This window comes from Ochotona princeps, chromosome 6, assembly GCF_030435755.1.
Source record: "Ochotona princeps isolate mOchPri1 chromosome 6, mOchPri1.hap1, whole genome shotgun sequence".
Classification (NCBI taxonomy): Eukaryota; Metazoa; Chordata; class Mammalia; order Lagomorpha; family Ochotonidae; genus Ochotona; species Ochotona princeps.
This window is the reverse complement of record NC_080837.1, coordinates 15,524,922-15,544,280: the sequence shown is the minus strand read 5'-3', so window position 1 is coordinate 15,544,280 and position 19,359 is coordinate 15,524,922. Positions and strand designations below refer to the sequence as shown.

The window sequence follows — 19,359 nt, the reverse complement described above, 5'->3', positions numbered from 1 at the left end:
AACTTGGATAGAGAATTTTTTTTTAATTTAAGAAGAGAGCAACCTGGGGACCAGCGCCATGATGTACAGTGCCAGCTTCCCATATGGGTGCCAGTTCGATTCCAAGGACTTGGATCCCTACACCCACATGGGTACTGTGCCAGACTGATCCATGTTCATCCATGAATGTCTTTGAGTCTTGTTAAAGGATGATGTCACTAGGATTGGCTATAATGGAATGGAATTACACCCTTTCTTCTGTTTATTTATTTTTTAAAAAAGATTTATTAATGTTTATTGGAAAGTCAGATATACAGAGAGGAAGATCTTCTGTCTGTTGATTCACTCCCCAAGTGACTACAACAGCTGGATCCGAAACCAGGATCCAGAAACTTCTTCCAGGTCCCCCATAGGGTCCCAAGGCTTTGGGCTGTTCTTGACTTCCCTCCCAGGCCACAAGCAGGGAGCTGATGGGAAGCAGGGCTGCCAGGACACAAACAGGCACCCATATGGGATCCTGGCATGTACTAAATGAAGACTTTAGCTGCTAGGCTACTGTACCAGGCATTGTGTTTGAATCTTGTAAATGAGCTAACTACCAAGGCTTCCTCCTTCCGTAGACCCTATAAGAGCTCCCATCTCCAGGCATGGGAGTTTCATGTGTTCTGTTGTCTCTTGTTCATACAGGTTTTAAATAGCCACATTCAAATTTTGCAAGGATTATCTGACTACAGACTGGTTTCAGACGGAATCTAAGATTTCTGGGAATACATTGTTATTGACTGATGCTTTGCAAATTATTCCCCAGAACTGAGTATTTTGATTCAGATGTAATAGAAACTTGTATCAAATAGAGGCTCTGCTCAGATAGGAAACTGCCCAAGTCCTAGATAAACAGAGACCAGTTCCCTGCTGGTCACCAACTGAAGTCATGCCATGTCTTCTCCACGTGTGGTACCAAACCTGGAGCCTAAGAGAGATTGAAACTCAACTACACAAACAGGTTTCTGTACAGAAAAAAAAACAGGGCCCGGTGGCGTGGCCTAGCGGCTAAAGTTCTCGCCTTGAAAGCCCCGGGATCCCATATGGGCGCCGGTTCTAATCCCGGCAGCTCCACTTCCCATACAGCTCCCTGCTTGTGGCCTGGGAAAGCAGTTGAGGACGGCCCAATGCATTGGGACACTGCACCCGCGTGGGAGACCTGGAAGAGGTTCCAGGTTCCCGGCATCGGATCGGTGCGCATCAGCCCGTTGCGGCTCACTTGGGGAGTGAATCATCGGACGGAAGATCTTCCTCTCTGTCTCTCCTCCTCTGTGTATATCTGGCTGTAATAAAAATGAATAAATCTTAAAAAAAAAAAAAAGAAAAAAAAATAAATAAATTTAAAAAAAATGTGAGAGGTAAAAAGTCAGCCAGGTGACAGGTCAGGAAAGGAGAGGCGCATCTCAGGTCAGAACAGCAGATTCCAACAATGAATGTACGTGTCACCAGTAGAAATGTTCATCACTCAGGAAAAAATGGGCAGGTGACACTAGCCGCTCCAAAAAGGAAATTCCAGTATAATCTTAAAACTACAAGGCACTCAGCCCCATCTATAATAATTATGAGAAACACACGTTTTCAATGATACTGGCTTAGAAAAGTGCACTGATTGTATCTTTTAGAGTCTCCCAAGTTGCTTCAGAAGGAGCAAAATCTGTTTGCATGTGGAATTATTTTAGTTTGCTAATGCATGGGTCCAGTTTGCCCTCTTCCTACAAAACTGTGCCTTAGAATGCATGAAAATGTGCTCAGATTCTGTTTTAGCTTGAGCTTTGTAAGCTCTTCTACCCATTATATATTCTTGATGTGGTTGTTCAGTGACTTCTGACACAGAGCCCCACTCTTGAAGGGAAACCTCGTCTGTAAGAGACATGAGCTCTCCAAGCGAAGTCCCAGTTGTGAAAATTCAAGGCCCAGTGACGGTTTGGGTTTTGTCAGAGATCACATGCACGTAAGAAGTTGAACAGCTGATGTCATTGGACTGACTGACCCCTGAGGCTGAGGCCCAGCCTATCCTGCTGGCCATGCTACAGTGCTCTTGGGAGAAACAGCTGAGATCAAAAGCAGGGAGACCAAGAGGAAAAGTGCAGTTTGAGCTGCCATGGGGAGAGAGAACGGTGACTTGGGATTAATGGGGGAGAAAAGCAGTGTCCAGGAGAGGGCTGCCCCTTAGGGGGTCCCTGGAAATGGAGAAAATGTGGAAACCAAAATGTAGGCCTAGAAGGATGTGGGCCTAATCCCATCTAAATGTTAATTGGGCCACTTATTTTTGAAATTGCACAGTCCATCTTTAGGAGAGACAAATGGATTCATCTAGCTTTAAGACTATAACTCCTAAGTAGAATGTTTTTCTTAAAACACAAATTGTGGTATGCTAAGATTGTTTAACCCTAGTTGATGTGGCACAGAAAAACAAAGCAATGAGGTCTTACATGAGACATAGGTAACTGTAAAAAGATATATATATTTACATATATATACATACATACACATATGTATACACACACACACACACATATATATATATGGCTTAGGTTTTAGAATATTTAATCATGCTTTAAATGAATCAAGACTCTGTCCTATCGGAATGAATTGTGCTGCCATGTGTTGCCTAGGGCAGCATCCCACACAGCCGGGCACCTGCAGTCGGCAGCAACAGTCCTCACCAAACTCTCTCTCTGCTCACAGACTTCTCTGAGCTCACCCTGAACTGCAGCCTGGAGGAGAGGGTGCCCTTCACCAGCCTGGTGACCTGCAGCCAAGTGCATTTCAAGTAAAGTGTGCTGAGGGCTCTTCCAAGGTATTCACATTTGCTTTCTATTCTCTAAATGCGCTTCTACATTTGATTAGAAATTTGTTGTCAATAATTGCATCAAAGGCTTACCAGATGTTACTGAACAGTTAGCTTGCTTTGGCCAGTTAAATTGTGACAAGCAGGGAAATGAAAAACATTGCATGTTTTAATTTTTTTATCTGAGAGGCAGAGAAGGCAGCAGGTTGGTAGGCAGGGTCAGACGTCTGCATCCTCCCAGTGTGTCATGTGATCTATGTAAAATTGCTCTAAAACTTCACCCCAAAAATACATATGGATTTAAAAAAAAAAAAGAAACTGCACCAAAATAAATGTCTTTTCATTGCATTTTCCCTGGTTTACTGAAGTGCTCTCCTATCTATAGTAGTAACAGCAGACTCTTGACCAACACATCAGTTTGACATTGAAAGCAAAATTTTGGTAAAAGCAGTTTCACACCAACCCAGCTTTTTTTTTTTTTTTTTTTTTAAAGATTAATATATTTTTATTGGCAAGGAATACAGATCAGATTTATAGAGAGGAGAGACAGAAAGACCTTCTATCCCCTGGTTCACTCCCTAAATGGCGGCATTGGGCAGAGCTGGGCCAATCCGAAACCAGGAACTAGGAGCTTCTTCCATGCAGGTGCAGGATTCCAAGGCTTTGGGTCGTTTTCTGTTTTCCTAGGCCACAAGCAGGGAGCTGGATGGGAAGTGGAACATCCAGGACAGGAACTGGTTTCCACAGAGGATCCCAGCACTTTGCAAGGCGAGGATTAATCAATTGAGCCATCTTGCCAGGCCTCAGCCCAACTCTTAAGATGAAGCCCCTGATCAAAACCCACTTTCTAAAATGATTTGAGGTCCCGGGCGAAGTAGCCTAGTAGCTGAAGGCCTCACCTTGCATACACCGGGATCCCATATGGGTGCCAGTTCGTGTCCCAGCTGTTCTTTCTTTCTTTTTTTTTTTTTTTTCAAGATTGATTTATTTATTTTTTTTATTACAAAGTCAAATATACAGAGAGGAGGAGAGACAGAGAGGAAGATCTTCCGTCTGTTGATTCACTCCCCAAGTGACCGCAACGGGCTGATGCTGCACCGATCCAAAGCCGGGAACCTGGAACCTGTTCCAGGTCTCCCACGCGGGTGCAGCGTCCCAAAGCCTTGGGGCATCCTCCACTGCTTTCCCAGGCCACAAGCAGGGAGCTGGATGGGAAGTGGAGCTGCCGGGATTAGAACCAGCGCATTCAAGGCGAGGACTTTAGCCACTAGGCCACAGCGCCGGGCCCTGTTCTTTCTTTCTTTCTATCAGCTCCCTGCTTGTGGCCTGGGAAAGCAGTCGAGGACGACCCCAAACCCTTGAGACCCTGCATCCAGGTGCGAGACTCGGAAGAAGTTTCTGGTTCCCTGCTTCGGATCGGTACAGCAGCAGCCATTGTGGTCACTTGGGGAGTGAATCAATGGAGAGAAGATCTTCCTCTCTGTCTCTCCTCTTCTCTGTATATTTGACTTTCCAATAAGCATAAATAAATAAATAAATAAAATCAAAAAAATTTTGATTTGATGCATTATTTCAAAAATTTGGTTAATACTATTTACTGCTGTGTTTCAGAAGCAAAATTAAATACAAGTAGTGAATAAACTGCCTGACATTATTCTTTAGTGATTTTATCTACAAATACATGGAGATTAGTTAATTTAAGCATTTCAACATAGCTGAGATATAATCATCAAGGTACTGAGTTTCATTGAATAAAGTGAATTGAATTTAATGTAAAATGTTTGTTTCAGACAAGGGTATGTGTTTATTTGCTTGGGATCATATGCTTTTCTCGTGGCTGGCTAGTAGATTCACACCTGAAGGGACTATCGACCTTTTCCCATCATGTGCAGGACAGTGCTGAAATGGCAGTCAGTGTAATATTAAAGTCTTATTTTTGAATACATTCAAAAAATGTTTTAAAAATCAACTTACAGAACAGTTTGTATACAGTGGTCTCACTTTTATCAAATGAAATGGTGTGCATAATCGCAAAATATGCTGACTTGGGGTAGGTGAGATGACAAATGATTTTTATTTTTATTTCTGCTGAACTTTCCAAGTCATAGGTCCTCGCACAAAACAGAAGAGGGGGAGGGGGAGGAAATAAATCAGCGAGCCTGACAGCAGATGTGCACATGAACCCCACAGCGGATGGCAGCCGGTTCCTCTGGTCACGGTCGCAGCCCCGTGTCAGTGCCGCCTCCCCAGCGCCAGCAGCAGCAGTACGGCAGCGATGAGCACACACAGCGTGCAGACTGTGGGCACCACGATCTCCGTCACCATCTGCATGTGGCTCAGCAAGGGCTCTGAAACACCAGACAGCGCCCACCTCTCATTTGAATGCCGTCTGAGCTGACAGAGCCTCCGCCAATCCATTGAGCTGATTGGAGGACCTGGCCAGCTGCAGTTAGCCATCTGAAGCTGTGTAAAATGTTTCAGAGAACGTGATGGGGTAAAGTGGATGCACATCGAGGCTTTCCTTAGCACGGATTCATCAGACTATTGGCCACAGATTTCACGGCTCCTCTCATTTTTACTGGAGAGGTTTGTGAAGGAAAATTTTCAAGAGATTTTCCTAGCTTTTCAGAAATGTTGAGGAATGTCTCTGTTGACAGTTTATTAATAATATCCTAGGAGTTGAAGCATAAGTATATTTCATGTCCAGTGACAGAGTGGTAGACATTTATGTAATCCCTTGCTGTAGGTTGTGTGCCAGGCGCAGGTCACAAGCTCATGGGTAAATTCTGCATCACATTGCCAAGTTCTAACTTAATGTTTAGTTTGACACTGTGTGGTGGTTTATGTTTGGAGGTGGTGCATAGTGGTATATTGGCCAGTAAAAATGACAGATTTGGTAGGATTGGGTCTAGCACTTTCCCCTTCAGCTGCTGTATTGAAAATACTTTGTAAACCACGAGGTGTGTTTCTTATTGTCCTTACAGGGCAATAAAAAGAAGATTGAAAGGAATGAAGAATGTGTGTTGGCGTTTCTTGTGCATAGTTGCGTCCTGGTTGCTCAGTATCTGCATGGGATCGAGTGTTTCTGGAAGAGCAGGGCCCTTGTCTGTCATTGTATCTCCAGGGCTTAAAATACCCTCCAGTTCATAGTGAGTGCTTAGTGAAATTACTTGCTCAGTGAGCAAATCTAAGTCCTGGAGTGTTTGACTTTTCATCACTTGGTGTGAGGATTGACATTTTCCTTCCACTGTAACAAGAATTGCAGTTGCATAAGTATACAGTATGATCCCAAAGGAACAAAACCAGAGTGGAGAAAGTATTTCTCTCTTGCTAGACTTTTATATCTGAAATGTGTATAAATATGCATTTGAATTGCTTCAAAACAAAGGAGAAAAAACCTGTTTGAGTCATCAGTGGGTTTTTGAAGATTGACATTGGTCTGTGTGTTGGTGTTCTGGGAGTGCCGTGTGTGGTGTGAGGCGTCATGCACACTCACCTGCAGCGAGCATCTGGTTGTTGATGGAGCACATCTCCAGGGCCTCGCGGTGCCAGCGGTCCACCTGATGAAAGGCCAGCAGGTAAGTCATGTCTTCCGTGAGACTGTTCAATGAAGTGTGGGATATGAGTAAATGCCTTAACAGTCCACCTGTGCTTTCAATGGGACTGTGCATCCCCATGTGTGCAAATTGAATAGTGGGGCACATCTCAGAGCAGTGTGTAAGTCCAGTGCTTGCCAACTAATGTGGCTCTCTGAGGGCCTAATACCTCACATGGTTAGTCCCCCTGCACTCACCTTATAAAAATTTTGATAAACAAGATTTAAAAATGGCTTTTAGGAAAACACTCAGAATTATAAATTTATATTCCCTGCCAGTAGGTGTGGCCAGATAGAAAGCTGATGGGAAAGTTTGCAGATTGCAGACATGGGGTGGCAGCAGGTAGCCTTACGTGTCTCGGACTGGGGAAGCCGTTGGCAGCGATGATCTTCTTGTAGTATCGCATGGAAGCCTTTGGATAGCGAGGCTTATTTCTGTCAGTGAACTTGACGTGGTATAATCCATATCTGTCTGAGTAGCCTTTCTCCCATTCAAATTTATCCAAGAGAGACCAGCAAGTATATCCTTTTATGTTAGCACCATCTTTTATAGCTGAAATGACATTTCATTCTGTTTTAGCATGTCACTTAGAAAAACATCTTAAGAGACTTCAACTTTGAACTGACCGTTGTGTGATCGGATTTGTCTGAGGTTAGGTGAAGAATCAGTATATTTGGTCCTTGCTTTTCTCTCACCTTTCAGCATCTCATTTATGTATCCCTTGAGGTAGTGGATTCGCCACTCATCGCATAACTGAGTGCACCGTGCTCTCTGGTAGGCTCCATTTTCTGTCACGTATATGGGAGGGTCGCCATACTGCGTCTGAAAGGGAGTCACACGGGCAGGCACCTTGCAGCACTGACTTCGGCGGGGGCGGGGGTGGGGGTGTCTCTGGGTCAGGTTTATGCGGAAACACATCCTCAGCCTACTGCCACCGACCCGTGTGCTTGGGCACCCAGTGCCCAGTTACCACGTTTACACAGGGACAAGTAGCCAGGAGGCCTAGCCCTACAGAGAGCCTGTTTCTCAGCAGGGCTGGGGCGAGGGGGAGATCTTAAGGTCTTGTTCTTTCCTGCTTGTCCCATCTTGGGAGACAGACAGTTAAAGGGGCTTGCATGTGTTGAGGTAGGTTAGGCTGCACCTGCAACACACTAGCATCCCATCTGGGAGCACCACTAGGAATTCCAGCTGCTCTGCTTTCCACCCTTCTAAAGCACCTGGGAGGGCTGCAGATGATGGCCCAGCGGCTTGGGTGCCTGGCCCTGTCCTAGCAGCTTCAGCCAATTACAGAGTGAACCAGCAGACCGAAAATTCTCTCTCACTCTCCCTGTAAAAATAATTATTTTTTAAGTAGCTTAAGCACATACATAGAAGTGGTTCATCTGGAAGGCCTTGTTCCCTGAAGCCTGTCAAGTTATGTTTTGTTTCATGTTCTGTTCTGCTTTCAGAGGTAGGCATCCAAGCTTAAGCCATGAGCCTGGGGAGAGTCAGATGCATGTCTTTGACCTTGCTGGGAATAATCACCTGGGCGAAGTTGAGGAGCCTCCGGAATCCCCAAGGCACAGAACTGAGCCACTGGGGCCCCAGGTCGGGCCAGTCCGGGTCGGCAAGTTCCACCAAGTCCCGGTCATTCTGGTAGCTGGGTCCCTGGCGGGCAGCGAAGTTCCTCTCTGTGACGTACCGAGTTGTGAAATGACCCAAGCCCAGGAAGTCCGCGGTGCCCCTCACGTAGCTCTTCTCCCGCAGCGTGAACGCCGGCAGCCTGGACACCTCCAGGCCTTGCTCGGCACTCTTTCTCCCTGTCAGGAAGCAAAACAACTTCCAAGGCTTGAGCTACTCACATTTTCTTGTGCCACACCCAGGTCAGGTCCTGGCTGGCTCCAGGAAAACATAGCCTCACACAGGCAGAATTTTGGTATTTGGATACTTCCCCCCCAAAAAAAGTAAAAGTTTATACAGCTTACAAGCAGCGTTTTTACAGGAATCTAGCTAAGCTAAACTTATGTTGTTCATTACAAAAGAACCACAAGATGGTAGTGGTGTATGTGTGTATGTGGCAGGAATATATTTGCACATTGCTGTTCAGATTTTGTATTGGGCAATGTTCCCTCAGAATTGTAAAATCTGTGTGCTTGATTCGCCAATTCCAGATGTTAAAAAATATGTATATACATATACACAAACATATATATGTGTATATGTGTATATATGTATATATATACTCATGTGTGTGTGCATGTTTGTTTATATTTATATATCTATATATATTTGAAAGGCAGCAAGAGAGAAAGCTCCCATCCCCTAGTTTACTCCATAAATACCTGCCGTGGCCAGGGCTGACCTGGGCCAAGGCCAAGAACAAGAATTCAATGCAGGTCTCCCACCAGGGTGGCAGGATCCCAGTGACTTGAGCCATCATCTGCTGCCTCCCAGGCTCTGCATTAGGAGGAAGCTGACGTCAGGAGGGAGAGACACCTCCAGCCCAGATGTCCCAGCATGGAACACAGACAGCCTCACTGGCGCCTTAACCACCAGGCTTACCCAACCTCCCAGATCTGCCTATCCCTTAGCTGCCTCACATGTGCTAGAATCTTACATGGGTGGAGGAGCCATAGGCTTTCATAGGCTTTTTGGTTTTTTTAGAGTGACAGAAGAAGAAGATATCCACTGGTTCACTGCCCCACATGAGTGGCAGGGGCTTTGTCAGACTGAAGCCAGGATCCAGGAACTCCCGGCTGATCTCCCACATGGGTGGCAGGGGCCCAAGCACTTGCCATCCTCTGCTGCTTTTCCAGGCAGCTGGACTGGAAGTAGAGCAGCCAGGACTCACACAAGCACTCTGGTAGGAATTCCAACATCATAATTGGCAGCCTAACCCACTGCACCACCGCTGCAGCTCCAAGTAGCCAAAGACTAGAACAACCCACACACCTGTCTAGAGACTGGTTACCAAGACAAAATGTCTACCAGTACCACACTGTGCAGCTGTTGGAACAAATGAGGTTGTGCTCTATACACCCACACAGACTGCCTGCCAAGGTGCATTTGGTGAGAAAAGATGTACGTGGCAACTTGCTCACAGAAGTACCATCTATCTCTGGAGGCTGACTTCCTCCAGGGGAGGAGGGAGAAGGGCCACGGGAGGGACGCTTCACTTCATTTTGGTATTTTCCTGTGCTTTAGGAAGTTTGAAAAAACATACTAATATAATCCTTTGCCCCCTAACCTGCCCCCCCCAAGAAAAGTTTTTAATAAATAAATACAAGCAAACAGCCTTTGGGGGTCTGGTGTGGAGGTTAGTGGTTACAATGCTAGTAGGACACCGTGTCTGGTATCAGAGGACCTGGGCCCAGAAGTCGGTTCTAGATCCCCACCAGTGCAGACTCAGAGGCAGCAGTGATGGCAGTAGGAAGGCCGCAGCCACGCATGAGTGACACCCATGCAGCAATTCCCAGCTCTTGGCTTCTGCCCAGCCAGCCCTGCCTGTTATGGCAATGTGAGAAGTGAACTGGTGAGTGGGAGCTGGCACATTTATGTGCTCACTCGTGTTCACTCACTCTGCCTCAAATTTTTTTTTTCAAAGCAACATTTTTGAGTTGGTCTAAAATATGACCATAAGCGTGTTTTCTAAGAGGCTGCCTACTTAGATTAAATGAATGAAACATTCATATTATTAAATGCTTTGGGGCCCGGTGGCATGGCCTAGTGGCTAAAGTCCTTGCCTTGCATGCGCCGGGATCCCATATGGGCACCGGTTCTCGTCCTGGCGGCTCCACTTCCCATCCAGCTCCCTGCTTGTGACCTGGGAAAGCAGTCGAGGACGCCCCAATACCTTGGGACCCTGCACCCATGTGGGAGACCTGGAGGAAGTTCCTGGCTCCTGGCTCCATATTGGCACAGCACCGGCCGTTGCAGTCACTTGGGGAGTGAATCATCGGATGGAAGATCTTCCTCTCTGTTTCTCCTCTCTGTATATCTGACTTTGTAATAAAAATAAATAGATCTTTAAAAAGATAAATGCTTTAAAAATACTAGCTTGCTGTCAACTTGTTGTCAACTTGAGAAAAAACACAAAATCAAGATCTTGTCCCTACACTATTACAAGAGCCACACATCATAATGTGACTGTTAAATTAACAGCCAGTGTGCCTTGGTCATGATAGGCATTGCCTAGGCATCAACACAGAAGGTGTCAGCTGGCGTGGGATTTGCTGTTAGATAGGGGAACAAGACAGACACATCCTCCTTCACCACCTCTGTTCAACAAAGGAGTAGAAATTGTAGCCACAGGGCCTGGCGCTGTAGCCTAGTGGCTAAAGTGCTTGCCTTGCACGTGCTGGTATCGCATGTGGGAGCTTGCGACTCTACTTCTTCTCTGTCTCTCCTCTTTGTATATCTGATTTTCCAATAAAATAAATCTTTTAAAAAAATTGTAGCCACAGCAATCAGGCAAGAAAAATAAAGGCAGCCAACTGAAAAGTAGAAAGTAAAAGAACCTGTTTGTGGATAATATATGTTCTAAAGATTCCACAAACAAAAAGACTTAGTGCAAATGAATGCTGCAAAGAAGCAGGATACGAAATCACACAAAAAATCAGTTAAGCTTCAATTCACCAATAATGAACAAGTTGGAAAGGAAATTCCATTTACAATAGCATTAAAAAGAAAAAACCTCTTAGGGATTAATTTAAGCAGGAAAAGAAAATGCGGCTCACACCAGCCTCCAAACGGGAGCAGGCCTGACCTGTTATGCAGAGCAGCCTGGAGGGCGCGATCCTGAGGACAAGGACTTAGTGTAGTAAAAACAGAAAGCAAGGGGTGGCACTGTAGCTTAGTAAGCTGTGGCACTGGCATCCCCTACAGGCCCCGGTGGCTCCACTTCTGATCCAGCTCTCTGCTTACTCCCCTGGGAGACCCAGGTGCAGTTCCTGGCTCCTGGCTTCAGCCTGGCTCAGCCCTGGCTATTGTGGTCATTTAGGGAGTAAACTAGCAGATGGAAGATCTTTCTTGCTCTCAGTTTGCCTTTCAATTAATTTTTTTTAATGGGGAACAGTTGATTGATGGGGTAAACTAGATCTATATCCTTTTTTGGCTGCTGGGTGTTAATGTGTAGGGATATGAAGCTCAGAACTGCTGTCATCTCGTTGCTATGGTCAATGATTGACAGATTAGCAAAACAGGGCGTAGTGGAGAGACAGCCAGAGTCTGGGTGCTCAGAGGCATCCCCAGGGCTGGCAGTGTGGCACAGGATTAAGTGATGTCAGCATCCCATGTCACATCTCCAGCTGAGTCCCAGCTATTCCACTTCGGGTCCAGCTCTATGCTAAAGCAACTGGACCAGCAGCAGAGGATAACTCAAGCCATCTGGGAAGTGAAACCAGCAGGTGGATAATCTGTCACTCTGCCTTATGAATAAGTAGATAAATCTTTCAATTAAAACAGACAGCCCTGAGGGTTGGGCTCTTTTCCAAGATGCTGTACATCCATGGCAGGTGAGAGCATCCAAAGTGAGGAGGTCCTGGGGCTCTTACTGGCTTTGTCACCCTCCCTGCCACCCACAAACCAGAGCTTGCAAAGCTCCAGCTGGCAAAAGGTGGTGGGGCAGCGGAATTAAAATGGCATTTCCTACCACCTTCTGGAGGCCCCTCGTGGTTCTCAATGACGTCGCTTGCCCAGCACCCTGCCCTGAGGCTCCCTCCTCCTTCCAGAGGGAAGAGGGTACAAGGGAGGACACACAAGACAGAAAGAGGGCAGGCAGCTCAAAGAATTGCCTGTGTTCCTCCTACCCCCAAGTTTGGCCATCCTCAACTTCCAGTTCGCTCTCAACTTCCCCTCTCCAAATAATGGGCTCCCTTGGGGAGATCTCTTTGCTCTCTGTCCGGCGTGAGCTCCCAGCCAATGGCTGCTGTGCAGCGGGACTCCCGAGTCAGGAGCCAGAGGCTGGCTCACCTATGCGGTCCTTCATGACTTGGGGGTAGTCACCAGAATAAATGGGGTTGGCAAACCAGCCCAGGCAGAATTGGAGGTATCTCTCGGCAGCCTCCACATCCTTGGGGTTGCTGATGTCCACAGGTTCACCCCAGTCACAGTTTAGCGAAATCCCCACTAGACCTTGGGAGAGAAGAAAGAAGGGGAGTGCAGGAGACAGGTCTGACGTGGCCCCTTTGGGCACCGGGTGGTCCCTGCACACAGTGGAGGATGGGCAGCCGTCATCACTCACCTCGCTGCTTGCTGCGCCATGTGTCATTGTAGGAGTGCCAGACCTGGGCATGGGCCTGCCGGAGGGAGCAGGAATTTGCACGGGTGACTGCTGTGGCTACTTCTGATCCCCTTCTTTTGTGGCGTGGCCTCTCTCAGTGCTCTGACTCTCCCAAGCCACCTACCCTCCCCCTGTCCTCTGGGAGCGCCTACCATCTCTGTACCTGGCAGGAAACTGGCCACCAGCAGCACTAACCACTCTGCCATTCCCTACCATTTCTAACAATTTTGCTGAAGTTTCTTGTCTCTTCCTTCCTGCTTGTGGTAACTGGTATGGGTGCTCGGTAGGCTAGGAAAATAGCGTCTGGAACCACCCTGAAAAAGCGGATCTATACCATGTACCTCTCTCTCCTGGGCCTGTTCCCAAGATCAGTTGGATGTTTAAGAGACGGGAGGTGACCTGCACAGGCCGGGGCCGGCTCTGTGGTGGAGTGATTAAAGTTGCCACCTGTGATGCAAGCATCCCATATGGGCTCTGGTTCCTGTCCTGGTTGTTCTGCTTCCCATCTGGCTCCCTGCTTAGGACCTGGGAAAGCAACTGAGGATGGCCCAGGTCCCTGAACACCTGTACCCATGTGGGACATCCAGAAGCTCCTGGCCTAGCCCTGGCCGTTTAGCAAGTGAACCAGTACACGGAAAAATCTCTCTGTGTTTCTCCCCCTAACTCTGACTCAAATAATAATAATTTTTTAAAAAGTGTGTGTAGGGTGAAATTCCAGACCATGAGCTAATACATCCCCTAAGGAAAGTCAGTTGACATTCAGATTCAGGGCCAGAACTCCTACAGACCGAATGGGATGCTCCGGGAGCTGGGCTGGCAATCCGTGTTTTAACTAGGAGTCCCACTCCTGCTGGAATCTGCACAGTACCAACTGGGGAGAAGGGCATTGTCACGGCTACAGGAGGCGGGGCCTCGCTCCCCACCTGCTCTACTTACCTGTCTTTCCTGCCCGTGATGACCAGCCAGAGGAATGGAAGAAAGCCTGGGTCCATCCCCTGGGTGGACCACCTGGGAACACTGCCAGGAACCCCTTCTGCTCAGCTTCCTCTTGCTGGAGACGCAGCATAAAGGGCGCCTTCCACCTGTGCTCTTACACAAGTCCTCAGGGCCCGCCCCTTTTGGTGTTCAGTTTGAAAACACTAAGTCAGGGTCAGTGTGGAGACTCAACTAGCTAATCCTCTGCAGTGGAGGATGGCCCAGTCCTTGGGACCCTGCACCTGTGTGGGAGACCTGGGAGAAGCTGCCAGACTTTGGATCAGCTCATCTCTGCTTTGGGAAGTAAGCCAGCTGATGAAATATTTTTCTCTGCCTTCTCTCCTCTCTCTGTAAATATGCCTTTCAAATACAAATAAAACAAATCTTTTTTAAAAATGAAGGAATAAAAAAGGACCATAAGCCACATGCAGGTGGAATGTCCCCCGATAGGACTCTCTAGGCCTTCATGTCCCCAGTGGCCCCTTGCTGTGCTGATGGCACATACTGCCCACCACTGCTTCATACACTGAACTCCCTCAAATGCCTCCAACAGCTAGAATTGGACCAGTCTGAAACCAGAAATTTCATCCGGGTCTCCCACAGGAGTACAGGGCCCCAAGCTCTTGGCCTCCACTGCTTTTCCAGACTCATTAGCAAGAAGCTGGACCAGAAGTGGAGCAGCCGGGACTCGAACCAATGCTCAAACAGGATGCTGCTATTATAGGTGGTAACTTAACTTGAGACACTGGAAGGGGTCCTATTGCAACTCTTTGTCCTAACCCTCCTTTTTCCACAGTCCAGGACCTTGGGGCTCTGGCTGTCCAGACCACCACGTCCAGCCCTTGCTGCTCCCTTCTCAGCCTCCGGTCCCTCCTCTGGGTTTAGTCGTCGACAATCCGAGCCCTTCGCTCACAGGCACACTCACACCCCTTTCTGTGGTCACCATTCCTCACAGCCACAGGTACCACCCCTTGGCTCAATCATGACCCTTAGTGACCAGTGGCAAGTCTCAGTGTCCAGAAAAACACAGGTGGTTGAGACACAGCCCCTGGCTATACCCACGGCACAGAGCAGGCTCACCCAGAGGCGACTCCGCAGAGGGTCCAGCTCAAGCTCGGAACCCCCGGGGCAGCTGAGCTAGCAGTGGAGACCACCCTTCCAGAAGGATCCATCTCACCTTAATGATGTTGTGTGCTGCCTTGTACAGCCCGGTGCCGGGCAGCTTCAGACCTGGTGCATGGAGGCCTGTCTCGTAGCCTTTCTCCACCATGGCCTACGGGGACAGTAAGCGAGTACCACGGGACCCACAGGAATTGTTAGGCAGCCATCTGGTGCAACCAAGGGGCTGTGCCTGCTGGGAGGGTGCCCCACTTACCCGAGGGTCACTGAAAGTGATCCAGTGCTTTACACGGTCCCCAAAGGCGCCAAAGCAGAGGTCGGCATAGTCACGGAAGTAGGAGGCCATGCTCACGTTCTGCCACCCACCGTACTTGACCTGGAGCAGCTGCCACAGAGGGAGAAGCAGATGTCTGCGGGAGCCTGCTGGACCGCTAGCCAAATGCACAGGACAGACATGGACACTCAGCACAGGGGATGCTCGGGGGAGCAAAAGGGACAAGGTCAAGGGCATCCAGACTTGAGGACAGTGGTGGTGGTGTGAACCACGTTGCACCTGAATGTGGAATCCGTGGTTTCAGCCATGCAACAGGTGCGTGAGAGGGAGGGAGCCAAGGAGGACATCTGCCTTGACCCGCTGAAGGTTTAAGAGAAGTCTTAAACAGGAGAGGAATCTGATGTTGGGGGAGGGGTGAGCATCATGAACACTCAGAGAACTCCGGGGGAGGGTTTTGAGGGACATGCTGATGGCAGAGACCTCCCAGGATCCTCTGTGGGGAGGTAGGGGCTGCCTTCCCTAGCGAGAGCCTCTCCCACCCGCAGGGCAGGATTTTCCCACAATTTATCATTCCTTTGCCTTTACTGAGAGCTCTCCTTGGATGCTCTGTGGATGTTTGGCTGAGAAAGGGCCTGGAAGCTGGTTTCCCACTCATTCCCCTAAAGCCTTCTCTGACTCCTGCCCTCCACCCCAGCACCTGGGGTGTCCTTTTCTCATAGGAGCAACCCCAATTCCTAGAAATGCTCGTGACCTTTCAGGTCTGGCCTCAGTACACTGCTGGCCCCATTCCCTCTGACTAGAGTACCCCCTTCTCCCCCTTCTTGCCCAATCCATTAAGGCCCTGGGGTGGCCACACCTGTTCCCTAACACCTCTTGGAAGCCACCTCTCCTTCCAAGACTGCTCAGAGCCTTGTCTACCCTGTGGCACCAAGAGCCACATTCATAGCAAGGCAAGGGTCTCGGGCGGTCTTGTCAAGTGAATGGCAAGCTTTGACAGTGGCACCAAGCAGTCACCTCCCAGCCTCACAGACATGGCCGGGGGTCAGAGAGCACGGGTACATTAAGTTGCTCTTCCCTGCCCCTGCTTGGCCAGCCTCGGCCCCTGCAGTCCCCCAACCCCAGCAGCTCTCATCTCCCCAGGAACTCCGAGCACGTGCCAGCCCTCACCTGTGGCAAGTCCCAGTGATGCAGGGTCACGATGGGGGTGATGTTGCTCTTCACAAGGGCGTCAATGAGTTCGCTGTAGAATTTGATTCCCTTCTCGTTCACCTGCTCAGCTGGGGTAGAGACAACAAAAGTGGATGCTAGGAACGAAGACTGAGGCCTTGGCCTTCTGGGGCAAGCCTTCCCGGCCTGAGGTGCGCCTCACCCCTCAGCATTCCTCTTCTAAGAAGTGGTACAGATTGGCCAGGAGCCAAGCTGCCAGCAGCCACCAGGCTCAGGAGGGACATGTCTCCCTCCCTCCCTGGGCCTCTGCGGAGCCCTCTAAAGGTTAACATGGCCCATGCCTGCAGGGCTGCCCTTGGACCTGGGAGAGGCCACCACCAGCTCACCTCGGATGCCTGTGGGCAGCAGCCGGGGCCAGGACAAGGAGAATCGATAGTGGCTGACATTCAGGTCCCTCAGCAGAACCATGTCCTCCTGTGAAGGCAGGGCCAGAATGGGGGCGTGGTTACTAGGGGAACAGGTGTGTGTGGGGGGCGTGTTGCCGAGGCTGGTTCCTGCATCTCTTCTGTACAATGGACTGACGCCACCTGCTCCACCTCTTGCCAAGAGTCAAGAAAAGTGCAGGATGTGGGGTTCCCTGCAGCAGACCTTTGGGGTGATCTTCAGAAGCTCAGATGAGGGCTTTCCCCAAAGCAGACTATCTAGAGTGGAAAGTGGATACCAAAGAGAGTAGCCCTCACACCACAGGGGCATGGTTCACAGGCAGGGGGACCAGGTTCCCTGCAGGACCCCAGTGCTTGGCTTAGGGGAGGCCCTGTTTACCTTCCACCTACATTCTGGCACCTCCCAGCCCCCATGGTCTCACCCCCACTGTCACCGGATCTCCCCTAAGACACCCCCACCTAGGCACCTGCTCATGTGCACCAGCATGCACTTGTACCGCCTCTACTCACCTGCACCTTGTAGTAGCTGTCACAGGCCACGTCTGCTGTGTCGCCCCCTAACACCTTCCCCTTGCCACTGTGCGTGAAGGCGTCCCAGATGCTGGGCCCTTTCCCGTCCTGGTCCCAGGCACCCTCCGTCTGGTAAGCAGAGCTGCCAACACCCCAGGAGAAGCCTGCAGGGGTCGGTGGAAGAAATGTGGGGAGAGTCCCCCACCTCCAACCCTGGGCTCCAGCCTTTTCCCACCCTCATCTCCCTAGGGCCTGCTGAGTCAGGGTGGGGGAAAACTCTAGAACATGAAAACCTTTGGGGCACAACTGTGGCTCTGAGGAACATTATCTCCTATCAAGTTTGTAGTAACGTAAAAGATCGATTAGGCGCACCCTTTCATTTAGAACCTGTGCAAGGATGCTTTTCCTCCTTCCAACTGGGAAGATAAAACATTAGAAAGCTGAGGTGAGCATGTCAACAGACAGACACACAGATGGATGTACCCGCTGGGAAGGTTCCATAGTAGAAGGCAGTCTCTCCCTGGAAGCACTTCTGGGCGGTGCCAAGCAGCAGCATCCACCAAATGGTGACAAGGGGCACCGGCTTCATGGTGCCCAGCCCTGCCCCATACCTGCAGAGAGCATGCCTGACATGTGCAGGGCCCTGACACATGCACCAGCCCAGGGGGCCCAGGGCAGCCTGGAAAGGGGAAGGGTCTTAGGGGAGGGTGTGGGTGAAGGGTGACCCCACCAGCATAGGCTGAGACCAGGGACTGCACAAAGCTGACCTGGGGGCTCCCTGTCTGATAGGGGAAGCCCAGCCAGCCACACCCTCTAACCAGGTGGCTCCTAGCTAGTAGGAAAACCAGCTGGCCCCAGGAAAGGGCTAGTCGGATGGTGGCAGCAGGACACTCTGCCTCCCAGCCCAGCCCTCCTACCTAAGCTGAAAGAACCCGAGTGCTAATCGGAGGTGGGATCCCTCCCTTAGGGGGTCCCCTCTCTGTGCCAGCTTACCCAGGTTTGTCCCTGCTCACAGACACTCCGCAGAGCAGCCTTAGCGGCGACCAGAGCTTTCTCTGACTACCCTACCCCGCCACCTGCCCCTGCCGGGGGCTGAGGGCTGAGCTGCCACAGAAGGCTCTGGTTGGGGGTGTGGTCCTATGGCCTGACACACCCCTCCTTCCACAAAGAGTTTTAATAGCTTCATGCAGGGCAGAGTGGGGTGGTGGGGGCCGGCAGGAATGCTGAGCTGGCCAGTGGGGCCTGAGTCAGCAGCGGGGCCTTGGCTCTGGGCCCTATGCCATCCACTGAGGACAGGGAGCCCAGCGCTTCTGGGCCCACTGCATTCTGACGTGAAGGCAGTGGGCAGAGACCGGTGGGGTGGGGAGGGGCATAATGATGCTGGCAACTGGCTCTTCCCACCCCTCTGTACCAGCAGAGAAAATTCACAGGAGAGCGCAGGGCTGGCTTCCCCACCTAGGCCTTCTCTTCAGCCCATCCTTCATTCCTTCCCTCAGGTGAGCGGGAACATGGGGTCCCTGCAAGCTTCCCACCTCCACCCACAAGGCCTTTCCTCTGACAGCCCCTTGCCTCCCTCACCCCACCTCCATCCCTCAGCTGACTACCCCAACATTGCCCCTTGGTTGGTTTGTGTTTCAGGTCCTTGATGGACAGCACCTGCTCCAGGAAGCCCTCCCAGACTACCTGCCCTGAGAACAGATTCCTGGGAGGCTCAGCGACAGTGATGGCTGGCACTGGCTTCCTACCTACACTCCCTTCACTGAACCCTCCAACCAGCCTGAGACAGCTCCGGAGCTCAGAGCAGCAGCTACAGCTACCTTGTTCTGACCTACAGGGAGGGCCCACCCTGAGGTTGACACCAGTGAGACAGGACACAGCCAGGGCTCGCCGGATCGGGTCCTCCTGCCTGGGTCTGCAGCCAGCTCCCGCTATAAATCAGTTGGGAGCCATAGGCCCAACTCCCACACACATGCCCACACGGGGAGGCGAAAGTGAGCCACACTATCATGTCAAGCATGCTGTCTGCAAAAGGGGCCACGGCATCAGTGAGTTAGCTGAGTGCAAACCCAAGTGCCACATGCAGAAGGGACCGATCTAGACACTGGTGCTTCACTCCTGTCTAGGGGAAGGGATACATAGCTACCTTGTGTGTTCTCCCTTGTGTGTGAACACATCCCTGCCCCCACCCCCATGATATTTATATT

General features: G+C 50.0%; 2 protein-coding genes across 4 annotated transcripts in view; one reads left to right on the top strand and one right to left on the bottom strand.

The window, feature by feature from the left end:
• ZWILCH (zwilch kinetochore protein) overlaps window positions 1-19,359 on the top strand; it is a 72,567-nt gene that overhangs the window by 39,014 nt on the left and 14,194 nt on the right. For 2 of the 3 annotated variants that reach the window (XM_058665643.1, XM_058665644.1), the window contains exon 18: window positions 2,710-2,821. In XM_058665643.1, coding sequence (XP_058521626.1) covers window positions 2,710-2,798 — 89 coding nt within the window. In that variant the 3' untranslated portion in view covers window positions 2,799-2,821. Of the gene's footprint in view, window positions 1-2,709; window positions 2,822-4,914; window positions 5,241-19,359 lie in introns of those variants that run through there. The other variant, XM_058665642.1, reaches the window with a different exon arrangement.
• LCTL (lactase like) lies at window positions 5,030-17,808 on the bottom strand. Its single transcript, XM_004578333.2, has 13 exons — window positions 17,639-17,808; window positions 17,156-17,319; window positions 16,589-16,676; window positions 16,203-16,312; window positions 15,018-15,146; window positions 14,820-14,915; window positions 12,629-12,683; window positions 12,358-12,519; window positions 7,933-8,207; window positions 7,104-7,230; window positions 6,761-6,960; window positions 6,309-6,372; window positions 5,030-5,160 (listed from the first exon to the last, which is right to left on the bottom strand). The coding sequence occupies exons 1-13, from the start codon at window positions 17,805-17,807 to the stop codon at window positions 5,045-5,047; spliced, it is 1,755 nt and encodes a 584-aa protein (XP_004578390.2). The 5' UTR covers window position 17,808; the 3' UTR covers window positions 5,030-5,044.